This window comes from Syngnathus leptorhynchus, chromosome 9, assembly GCF_054491065.1.
Source record: "Syngnathus leptorhynchus isolate UIUO chromosome 9, UIUO_Slep, whole genome shotgun sequence".
NCBI lineage: Eukaryota > Metazoa > Chordata > Actinopteri > Syngnathiformes > Syngnathidae > Syngnathus > Syngnathus leptorhynchus.
The window spans coordinates 11985399-11996907 of record NC_141203.1 but is presented as its reverse complement, the minus strand read 5'-3'; the positions used below and the strand labels follow the sequence as shown (position 1 = coordinate 11996907).

Below are 11509 nucleotides of genomic sequence, written 5' to 3'. Positions count from 1 at the left end.
TCTTTTTTTCTTACATAGAATGGGCACAAAAAATAATTACATGGAAAATAAAAATGGCAAATTCAAAAGAACAAATCTTTGCAATGAACGAATCACACTCCGTGTGACGTCACAGATCAAACAGCCAATCAAAGTGGGGGTGAGGGCGAGTGTGGCACTTTTCACTTTCGGTTTTTTCCCTAATGAAGTGGCCTGTGATTAGGTACACCTGAAAATGGCGGTGTACCTAAAGGAGTGTCCGAGTGACGTCACAGATTAAACAGCCAATCAGAAAGTGGGGGTGAGGGCGGGTGTGGCACTTTTCACTTTCACTTAAACTTTTTCCCTAATGAAGTGATTAGGTACACCTGTGTTCGTGTGACGTCACAGATCAACCAGCCAATCAGAAAGTGGGGGGTTGTTTGGGTGTGGCACTTTTCACTTTCATTTAAATTTTGACCATGATTTTTCCCTAATGAAGTGGCCTGTGATTAGGTACACCTGAAAATGGCGGTGTACCTAATGGAGTGTCCAAGTGACGTCACAGACCAAACACAGCCAATCAGAAAGTGGGGGGTTGTTTGGGTGTGGCACTTTTCACTTTCATTTAAATTTTGACCATGATTTTTCCCTAATGAAGTGGCCTGTGATTAGGTACACCTGAAAATGGCGGTGTACCTAATGGAGTGTCCAAGTGACGTCACAGACCAAACAGCCAATCAGAAAGTGGGGGGTTGTTTGGGTGTGGCACTTTTCACTTTCATTTAAATTTTGACCATGATTTTTCCCTAATGAAGTGGCCTGTGATTAGGTACACCTGAAAATGGCGGTGTACCTAATGGAGTGTCCAAGTGACGTCACAGACCAAACAGCCAATCAGAAAGTGGGGGGTTGTTTGGGTGTGGCACTTTTCACTTTCATTTAAATTTTGACCATGATTTTTCCCTAATGAAGTGGCCTGTGATTAGGTACACCTGAAAATGGCGGTGTACCTAATGGAGTGTCCAAGTGACGTCACAGACCAACCAGCCAATCAGAAAGTGGGGGGTTGTTTGGGTGTGGCACTTTTCACTTTCATTTAAATTTTGACCATGATTTTTCCCTAATGAAGTGGCCTGTGATTAGGTACACCTGAAAATGGCGGTGTACCTAATAGAGTGTCCGAGTGACCCACACAGATCAACCAGCCAATCAGAAAGTGGGGGTGAGGGCGGGTGTGGCACTTTTCACTTAAACTTTTTCCCTAATGAAGTGATTAGGTACACCTGCGTCCGTGTGACGTCACAGATCAACCAGCCAATCAGAAAGTGGGGGGTTGTTTGGGTGTGGCACTTTTCACTTTCGTTTAAGTTTTGACCATGATTTTTCCCTAATGAAGTGGCCTGTGATTAGGTACACCTAAAAATGGCGGTGTACCTAATGGAGTGTCCGAGTGACGTCACGGATCAACCAGCCAATCAGAAAGTGGGGTTGAGGGCGGGTGTGGCACTTTTCACTTAAACTTTTTCCCTAATGAAGTGATTAGCTACACCTGCGTCCGTGTGACGTCACAGATCAACCAGCCAATCAGAAAGTGGGGGGTTGTTTGGGTGTGGCACTTTTCACTTTCGTTTAAGTTTTGACCATGATTTTTTCCCTAATGAAGTGGCCTGTGATTAGGTACACCTAAAAATGGCGGTGTACCTAATGGAGTGTCCGAGTGACGTCACGGATCAACCAGCCAATCAGAAAGTGGGGGGTTGTTTGGGTGTGGCACTTTTCACTTTCATTTAAATTTTGACCATGATTTTTCCCTAATGAAGTGGCCTGTGATTAGGTACACCTGAAAATGGCGGCGTACCTAATGGAGCGTCCGAGTGACGTCACAGATTAACCAGCCAATCAAAAAGTGGGGGTGAGGGCGGGTGTGGCACTTTTCACTTAAACTTTTTCCCTAATGAAGTGATTAGGTACACCTGCGTCCGTGTGACGTCACAGATCAACCAGCCAATCAGAAAGTGGGGGGTTGTTTGGGTGTGGCACTTTTCACTTTCGTTTAAGTTTTGACCATGATTTTTCCCTAATGAAGTGGCCTGTGATTAGGTACACCTAAAAATGGCGGTGTACCTAATGGAGTGTCCAAGTGACGTCACGGACCAAACAGCCAATCAGAAAGTGGGGGGTTGTTTGGGTGTGGCACTTTTCACTTTCATTTAAATTTTGACCATGATTTTTCCCTAATGAAGTGGCCTGTGATTAGGTACACCTGAAAATGGCGGTGTACCTAATGGAGTGTCCGTTTGACGTCACAGACCCAACAGCCAATCAGGAGGTGGGGTGAGGGTGGGTGTAGCACTTTTCACTTTCAAATCAAATTTTTATTTGCCAAGTTTGAGCATCCCAAATGAGGAATTTGACTTCAGTACATCACGTTCTCTATACAACATTTAGGCAGCTAACCTGAAAACAACTGCATAACCAATATAATATATATATAATATGTAATATGTCTTGTCACCGTGGAATTGTAGGAAATGAAATTTTGATCTCTGTGTCTTGACGTAAAGGAATTGACAATAAAGCAGACTTTGATGAGGTTTTTTTCCGTTCAACCTTTTACTATACTATCCACAAATACATATATATTTAATATCTGAAAAAAAAGACCATGTATAGAAACTGAAACATTTTGCTTTATTTAATAAATGTCATCTTTCAGAAGTGAACTAACGAAATAATGTTTTCATGACATTACATTTTTTTGTCATAAAAATGCTGATTGTGAAGTGTTAAAATCTTTATTACGTGAAGTCCTACATTAAAAGCTAGCGTCCAATCGTCCATCCAATCAAGAGACTTTGCTTTGCAACTTTTTTTGTAGCTGCTGAGAGGCAGGCACTGGCAATTAAATTTAGCTGATGAAAAAGTGACTAAACAATTACTAAACAAAGCCCCCCCCCCCCAAAAAAAAAAAGAACTGACTGAACAGAATTAACAAACATCTTGGGAGTTCGGTGTCCGAGATTCCGGCGGAGACCTGAAGGGAGCGCTATGCCCTTTGAAAGGAATGCAACATGTCATTACGGCGCATCCAGCTGCTCCAGTAAAGTTCGTCTTCTTTTCTCCAGTTCGCCTTCGCTCAGTTCACTTCCTGACGTATCCCAGCCACCCTGGGAAAAAAAATTCAAAGTTCACTAAAGTGTTGAGCTCACTTTGACCAGGCACATAATGGAAGCCTGGAGCGGCTCATGTGGAGTCATTTTTTTTCCCACTGGCAAAAACCCACCAGCAATCGTTATGAACATTGCCTTGAACAAAGTGTTTGACTTTGTTGCAGACGAATGAGTAGAGGAAAAAAAGTTTACCTCCTCCTTGGCGGCTTTGCCTTTCGGTGACTTGTGCTTGGCGTCCGAGTGCGACTTCCCTCGGGCCTTGTCCCCGTCTTTGTCTTTATCGTTGTCTTTGTCCCTCTTGCCGTCTCGTCCTTTCTTGTCGGCTACGTCAGAGTCGGGTGAGCCCTGATGGACAAAATGGCATCCCGTTGGTGCACCTTGATGAAAACACACCTTTGAACGCTTATTAGGATTACTTACAGACTTATGTCGTCTCTTTTTGGCCTTCTTCTTGTGCTTCTTGGATTTCTTGTAGCTTCTCTCTAGGGTCAAAGGTGAATCAAGAAGATGAGCGGGCGCGAATTAAGAGAGAACGCGGGTTCTCTGATTCACCTGACTCGCCACTGGAGGAGTGCTCCGACGGGGTTTTGGATGCCGAGCGCTTCTTCTTCTTGTGGTATTCCTCCTCTTCAGACTCGGAGCCCTGAGGATACATGGGATGATGGTATTCCTAAAAAATGGCAACTGGCAGATATACCCAAAGAGACTGACCGATCGAGAGCGGGATCGCTTCCTGTGGTGCTTCTTGGACTTCTTGGAGTGCTTCTTGGTCTTGGAGTGATGATGCTGGCACTCGTGCTGTCAAACGACAACGTGGGCATTGGTTCAAGTCAATATCGAGACTGTCGGCCCACTCTCACTTGCACTCCCGCTCACCTCCAAAACGTGCATGAAGTCCTTGAAGATCCTCTTCCTCTCAGACTCCAGCGTGATATCTTCAAAGGCCGCTTCCTTCAGGAATCTCTCCCTCACCTGGAAAGGGCAACATGCTATTAGGAGAACCCTCAGGGAGCTTCCTCTGGTGGTAGGCAAGAGAATCAATGTCTCGGATGCCTTCGTGTTTTATGGCTTCAATAAAATAGAATTATGAGGCAATGACTGCCTTCTTGTGGCTGTTTGTTTTCTGCCAATTATAGTTTCTTCCAAACATCCATCAAACTCACGGCTTCCCACGCGTCCTCTGGCTCCAGGGCGGGCGTGGCCTGCTTCAGCATGGTCTTAAAGGCCGCCTCTTTCCTCTTCATCTTCCTGGCCTCCTCCTTCTCACGCTCGCGCTCCCTGGCTTCCGCCTTCTCCAGCAACTGAGCGAGGAAGTCAAATCAAAGCTTCGCCCCGCTAGCCTAATGAATCCGTTTGCTCGAGCACACCATCATTTAAATCAAGAAGCGCTTACACTGTTGAAAGCCAACTTGATGTTTCCGGCATCGAGTGTGGTGGCTCTCTTGTCTGAGCTGATGACGGATCCAAAGTCATCAAAGCTGGTGTTGACTTCAACCAGATAGCTCTTGTCCTGTCCAAGCATTAAAAAAAAAAAAGACGCAAGTTAAAAAAAAAAAAAAAGCCAACGTCATGAGCACACGGTGCAGAGTTGCGGCCACCTTCAGGATGTCTTTGATAATCCTCTTCTCGTCATGGTATCGTGCCTTCAGGTCTTCCACGTAGAATTTGAAAAGGTCCAGAGGAGTGGAGCCTGCAGAAAAGCACAGAGAAACGTGGTCTAGTCATTGTGATGTGTTGGACCATCTGGAGACATTGTGTGATGACGCTCCACGCCTTACCTGGCTGACCCAGCATGTTAGCAAAGCGGATGTCTGAGCTCAAGGTGGGGTACATCTCCATCCAGGCCGACATGGAATGAAGCTGGCCGTGGTCGTGGAGTTCATCCAGAAATTTCTGGGACAGGAATAGGAAAAACGCATAAGCTGTTTTGGCCGGGGAAAAACAATCACCTGGTTGGCCGCAAAATTTGGCTGACCCGAACTTTTTAAGTAAAAGTGACAAGTTAGAGTGCGGCCCCAAAACCTTAGCAACTTCAGCACCTGACGGACTTTGCGAGCGAGCGGGAGCTGACCTGAAAGGACTCCCTGTTTTTGCGCTGTCGCCTCCTCTCCCTCAGAAGACTCTTCTGCTTGTCCTCCTCTTCCTCCTTCTCCAGGGCACGGATGTGCTCCTCAAAGCAAATCAGCGCGTCCTCTTTGTCCATGTCTGCCGGCACAAAAAAAAAAAGGACATTCTGTAGTGTCTCTGTACCATGCTGCCACAAGATGGCGCCAAAGCAATACTTTCATATGCTCATTGGAGCTGAGCATTCACTCAAATTCAGGAAGAGGCAACCACCAACAGTGGAGAGTTGGCTCAAGAAAGAAAAATTCATACTTTGCAGCTCTTCATCCTCAGCAAAGGTGGGATTGTCGAGCAGGTACTGCTGAGCCTCTGACCAGGTGGTGCGGTAGGTGACGTTGGCCATGTTGTCCAGAATGTTCTTCAGGGCTTCCCAATTCCTCTTTCTCAGCTGCTTGGCTTGCTCCTGAAGGCGGGAAAAGGGCAGTTGGAAGTCAGTGGGTGGCGCCGCTTGATGAGATGCCTCACAGTGATCCTAACCTTCTCCTTCTTGGCCAAGTAAAACAAGACATCTTCATAGATCTCCTGTCTGTCTCTCTCGGGAACGCAGCTCCACACCTCCTGGTCGTTAAACATCTGCTCTGCTTTCCTACAAATATAGACAACGGTCATGTCGGCGAGTTTTGTGGAAGCTATGGCGATGACATAAACACAATGACTATTCAGGGAGCCCCAAATCAATACAGCCAGATGAGGGGGAGAATTTTCTTATGTGAGAACATACTTGTATCTGGTGGTGGACGTCATCTTTTCATGGTTCTCCAAGAACCTTTGGAAGGTTTCTTTGGACTCTTTGTATTTAATCCTGGCCTCTTCTTTCTCTTCTTTCTCCGTTTGGACCTTGTAGGCGTTAAAGGCTTGCTTCTTCTCGCTCAGCTTGGGGAGAGCGCTTGAGAGACAAAAAAAAAAAAAAAAAGAATTAGAGATCAGTATGGTTGACGCCTGATGAGGCTCTCATAGGACCATGTGTCACCTGTAGCGGGGGTCATTGATAATCAATTTCATAGCCTGTTCCCATGAAGAGTTGGAGGACACGCCCTGAAAACCAAGGAGAAAGCAAGGTCGTAAACAGATGACAAAAGTCCAAATGATATACTGTTTATTTTGCGGCTGCGAAACGAAATCAATTGTCGCCGTTCCTAGTCGTGACTCAGACGGTGTGCGGCAGGACTCCCCCAGGAGACGCATTTTCATAATGACTAATAGATGCGGGCTTAAGAGGTGTGGTGCGGCCGTCATTCAGGAAAGAAGTGTCAGCTGGGATTTATGCAGGCGCCTTTTCCGCTCGCTCGCTGGCCCAGGGAGGAGCCGCGGCATCCGTTTTCCACGCACTGGACACTTGCCGCGCTTATTCCAACTCACCGAAGCGTGTCGGGCTAACTCTCGCTGGGTCCCAATAAAAGCTAATCCGGAAGACGTTGCCATTATGATCTTCCAGAAAATGGCAACACTACAAATTGCGCGTTCAGCAGTAGAATTAGTAGAGTCATTCTAGCAGCAAGCGCGGCTGCGAGGTGTTGAGTCACTTTCTCCTGACAACAGGAGGTGAAAATCAGCTGCTCAGCTTCAACCTCCGAGTGGTGGCGCTGATGATTAACACATCAGGCGGGCGACCACCGGATGCGAATTGTTGCGGCGTCTTTTGGAATCTTTTCAACTGAGGCTGTTGCTTCAGTCGCATCTCATTTGCCATTTCAAAATCAAGACACTCACTTAAAAAAAAAGATACTTAATTGTCCGTTGCTGTCCCCCATTAAGGACATTCAATCGAATCTTTCCTTTTTCCCCTCAGTCACTTTAACGACTTTTTAGTAAGGGCTGGAAATTAAAGCACTTAATACTGGAGCCACTTTGTCTCTCATTAAAAGGAAGTAGAAAACTAATGAAATTGAAAAAAAATCAACAGCGCATTGCTCATATCAGCAAGACCTTTTGGGACTGAGTGTCAAGTACTGGAGTAATCTGTGATATAACTCACAACTTTCTCAAAATGACTGCCAAGAAAAAAAGCTGTCTTAAAAAACGTGCACTATTTCTTATTATTTTATCATTGGCATTTTAACATCCAAGTGTATGCTTTCTTTTTTTTTTTGCAGTCTTGCCACACTTACCTTCTCCTTCAGCAGCTCCTTGAAAGCCTGCTTGGCCTCCTCTTTGGTGTTCCATTTGAAAACCTTTTTTTGAATTTCTGGACGTAGTTCTTCCTTTGTGGCTTCATCACTGCGGGGGAAGGAAGAGCATGTCAACTTCAGAACGCGCGAGCATTTGTGACCACCCAAACTGCGAGCGAGTTCTACCTGGCCGGGGCTTCCGCAGGGGTGCCAGTCTCCGTCGAGGCCACGGGGGCGTCGACGGTCTTGACCTCAGGGGTGTGCTGCGAGGCCGCCAGAGACGGTTGCTCTTCTGGGACGACTTCGGCCGGCTCCGCCTCGACGACGGGGGCCGCCGACACTTGCGTGGTTTCGACTTGCGGCACGGGTTCGGCGGCGACTTTGGGTGCCGCTACTTCTGTCGTCCTACAATCGTATCGCTGGTTAAAAAAACAACAGACGACTGACGTGCCGAGTGAAGGTAAACGGGAAGCACTTACCCATTCTCCTCAGCTTTGATCATGGCTGAAATGGGGAAAAAAGAAGGCCGTTAGGATCTTTTGTTTTCAACAACACACGATGGGAGACGCCACGTTTCACTCGTGTGCCAGGCCTTGTTGTGGAGGCCATAATAGACGATTGAAGGCCGAGGTGTGATACCTTCCAGATCCTCCAGGTCTTTGGGCTTGGTCCATCGTGACTCCTTTGTCTGGGAGTTGTAATAGTATGGCTTCCCCGTGTCAGACTTGTACTCTTTCCAAGGACATTTGGATAACATTTGCTGAGGGACACAGGCACAAAGATTTTCTTTGTAGTAAACTTTGCACACCACAAGCAAAACTAAATAAAATAACTCGACATTTAAGGTAAACTGTGGGGGGTTAATCAATAAAACATTTGCGTACTTCTGCGGGAGACTTGAGATCCTCCGGTTTTTCCCAGGTGGACTGCTTGGTCTCCGTGTTGTAGTAATAGGTTTTTCCATCCAGTGATTTGTGTTCAGTCCACAGCGATTTCTAAGACAAAAAACAAGTTCATCAATACTACGGCCGAAGTTTGTTATCCGTTTTCGAGTCTTCCCCGATGCACAAACCTTCTTCGGCGGCTCTTCCTGTGGAGATCCATTTGTCGTACTCTGCAAAAGAAAAAAAAGAAAAAAACAATCGCGACTCTCAAAAAAATCTGTAGTTATGGTTTGTTGAAATTTGTGCACTGCAAAACACTTACGGTGGTTCCTGGCGCAGCTGTTGAGGCAAAAGCACAAAGTTAGCAAGACATGAAATGAAAACTATCAGAGTTTTGGTAAAGTTAAGGAACTCACCCGGGGTGTCAACGCCAGGCTGTTGAGGAGACAAAGAAGGAGTAATCAACTCTTTGTTCAATATGTCAACTACAGCAGCTGTCTGGAAAGGATGAATGATGACAGCGTCCAACGGAATTATTGTTCAATGAACGCAATTGTGTTGCTTATTAGGGCAACGCATCCCAACACAAATGAGTTGATTAATGCTTGGCTGAAGATGCTCGTTCGCACTCGCACCAGAATATTAAAAGACATTACTCCTTCAAATAAAAGTGATTCACAGCTGAACAAAAGTGGCAAATAAAAAAAAAATTGTTCATTGTCATTCCAATCAAGAACGGATTTTCATGTCTACAGCGGCAAGTGTTACTTTGCGGCTATTTTGAAACGCGAGAATGTGAGACAGCGTGCTGCTGATGATGAAAGGCGGAGGAGAGACAAGCGTTACCGGCCCAGTTGGCTGCACGGTCGCAGCTGGCAGGCGAGGAGGCAGCATCATCCCCATCATGGGTGGCATCATACCTTGAATCTGTGAAAAGAAACGGGATGAAATATTCATCTGGCATTTTCATAGTCTCGAGATGCAGGCCTAAAAGCTCTGTGCTGACACGGGAAGGAAGGTGGGGTGGGGGCGTGAGAGCGCCTGTGCCGAGTTAATGGTGCGATGACACTGCCTCCGATCTGTGAACGTGTCGCCACGCAGTACACAACTTGTTCAAACTTTTCATGACACGAGTCTGGATGGCAGATGCTCGCACGAGGTGACAAACTCCGCACCAGAAATAGCGCAATTCTCAAACCCTGTACTGCTGCAAGCATCAATCTAGTGGATATAAAAAGTCCAATGGCAGGTTTTATACAGAAAAAAAGGGAGCCCAGAGTAAATCATTTTATAACATTTTCTACCGTTCGTGTAACCTGTACAAGTGAATTTGAGGGGGGGAAAAAAAATATTGTTTGGCTACGTGCCAGTAAGGATCAACTAAACCTAGACTGACCTGTCCCATAGGAGGCGCTGACATTGATGGCAGCATACCGGGTGGCATAATACCAGGCGGCATGGGGGTCATGCTGGGCGGTCGTTGTCCCATCGGGGGCATCCCCATGGGAGGGAAATGAGGTGGTATTCCAGGTGGTCCCATCTAGAAAGAACCAGGGTGGAAATAAATAGATGTCACAAAGATTGGCTTCTGCTGCTTCCATGCAAGGCACTGTCAGGTCCACACTGGGAGAAAATTGGGGTTTAGTGTCTTGATTGAGGTCACTTTGACACGGTCACCTGGGTTGAGGATTGATCTCACTACCTTAGAGATACCTGAGGCTGGTACATATGGATAAGGTGAGGCTTGGCTTGAGCCATTATTGGCCTCCAATGAAGACCCAACACGAACGGGGAAACACAGCATGCTGGTTCAATCAATTGGTTAAATGAGATTCGGTTTTGAACGGTTTTCTAAACCTCTTCTAAACTATCAGTTCAGTCCTACTCTCACGGAAGCCATCAAAGGCTCATGGGTGTAGGAATAATGTTGATAACGACAGATGAAATCCATAATTCCGACGAGGTACAATAAACTCCGGCATCACTGTGTGTGTATGTGGGGTGACCCATGGAATCGTAGCTTTCTTGAACGATCCAGACCTGAAGTGTTCCAATGGTAAAATTGTCCGTAGCAAATAGTATGAAGAATTCTGAACACAACAAAGTCGGATTAAGACCACTTTTCAGGATTTAACCAAGCCTTTCGGGCCAGTGTGTGTGCGGCGACGTTAGCAAAATGCTAACCCATGATGCTAATCCGCATTTTCGAAGCATCCGGAATATTAATTTTGGCACAATGAGGATAAAAACACACTCCCTTACTTAAAAATAAGCAATAGCGAGCAAAAAGTCGAGCCTAACTTATTCTTATTATGTTGTAAACGGTAAATTGTTTTGAATGGTGCTCGACTCACCATGATGATCACAAGGGAGCTCCAAGACACTGGAAAGCGCGTCGCAACAACGAGCAAGGCGATTGGCTCAACTCCGTCAATGCTGAAAGGTCAAAGGTAAACATTTGAGAGCATTATTCTGCGTCATTATTGCGCAAAACTGCGCATAATTCAGATTTGGATTCCTTTCAGATCATCTTTGTTTTGTACTCCTTCTTTTAAACCATTTCTTGCTACCTATCCTCCACTCTTGTTTCCTTTTTTTTCATTGCTTTTTTTCATGTCATTCCTATTTTCTTCCTCCATCCTTCATTTGTAACCATCCATTTCCCTTCTACCATCTTTTTATGCATCCTTGTTTGCTTCCTTTCCTTCCATAACATCCTTCTCACCTTCCCTTCTTTCTTTCCTTCCTATAATATCATTTCTTTGAGTTCTTCATCCTTCCTTTTATACAACCTTCTTTCCCACCATCCATTTTCCTCCCTCTCTTCCTTCATTCATTAGAAAGTGTACATTTGTCCTCCCCCTGTTTAAGTGTGTGATAATAATGAATTATTTAATCTTGAATCATCCTCATAAAATACCGCAAGAGCTTGGTGAAATGTGTCAGCGTTATTGGTGGTGCACCCACAGGTGCTGATTTAAAAGGCAGGAGAGAGTGCATGGATTTCAGACAAAGCAAAATGACTTTGGTGTATTGGGGTTCATTTGGAGGACTGGCAGCAATTTCCCAATTACTGGAGATTGTGAAGCAACTCTCCCAGCCGTATGTCGCTGGAGTGATTTCCTATGATAGAAGGAAATTAGGTAGTGGGCAATTTTGCCACCACTTTCCTAGCACAAAAAAAACGAGCTCCATTACTTTGTTACCTCAGGTAAAGACAATTCTGCTCATAAACTCTGTATTATGGAGTCCGGATTCAATA

At 45.6% G+C, this 11509-nt stretch overlaps 1 protein-coding gene across 2 annotated transcripts; it reads right to left on the bottom strand.

The window, feature by feature from the left end:
* Positions 1-2633: 2633 nt before the first annotated feature.
* Positions 2634-10683, bottom strand: prpf40a (PRP40 pre-mRNA processing factor 40 homolog A). Of its 2 annotated transcripts, none has more exons than XM_085920022.1 (26): positions 10602-10683; positions 9644-9787; positions 9094-9174; positions 8664-8745; positions 8570-8586; positions 8436-8477; positions 8248-8358; positions 8003-8123; positions 7843-7867; positions 7550-7768; positions 7364-7472; positions 6226-6290; positions 5977-6141; positions 5733-5841; positions 5508-5658; positions 5203-5336; positions 4910-5024; positions 4730-4821; positions 4525-4641; positions 4295-4432; positions 4008-4103; positions 3843-3929; positions 3684-3774; positions 3552-3613; positions 3324-3476; positions 2634-3128 (listed from the first exon to the last, which is right to left on the bottom strand). In XM_085920022.1, the coding sequence occupies exons 1-26, from the start codon at positions 10602-10604 to the stop codon at positions 3039-3041; spliced, it is 2619 nt and encodes an 872-aa protein (XP_085776148.1). In that variant the 5' UTR covers positions 10605-10683; the 3' UTR covers positions 2634-3038. The 2 variants fall into 2 exon arrangements, with proteins under 2 accessions (XP_085776148.1, XP_085776149.1); XM_085920023.1 differs by having other exon boundaries at positions 8664-8682.
* Between the last annotated feature and the right edge of the window lie 826 nt (positions 10684-11509).

Coding starts and splice junctions, on each gene's coding strand:
- prpf40a (XM_085920022.1), bottom strand. Junction 8,359..8,435: donor AGGAAGAGCCGCCGAAGAAG/GTTTGTGCATCG, acceptor TTTTTGTCTTAG/AAATCGCTGTGGACTGAACA. Junction 3,930..4,007: donor ACTTCATGCACGTTTTGGAG/GTGAGCGGGAGT, acceptor GTCGTTTGACAG/CACGAGTGCCAGCATCATCA.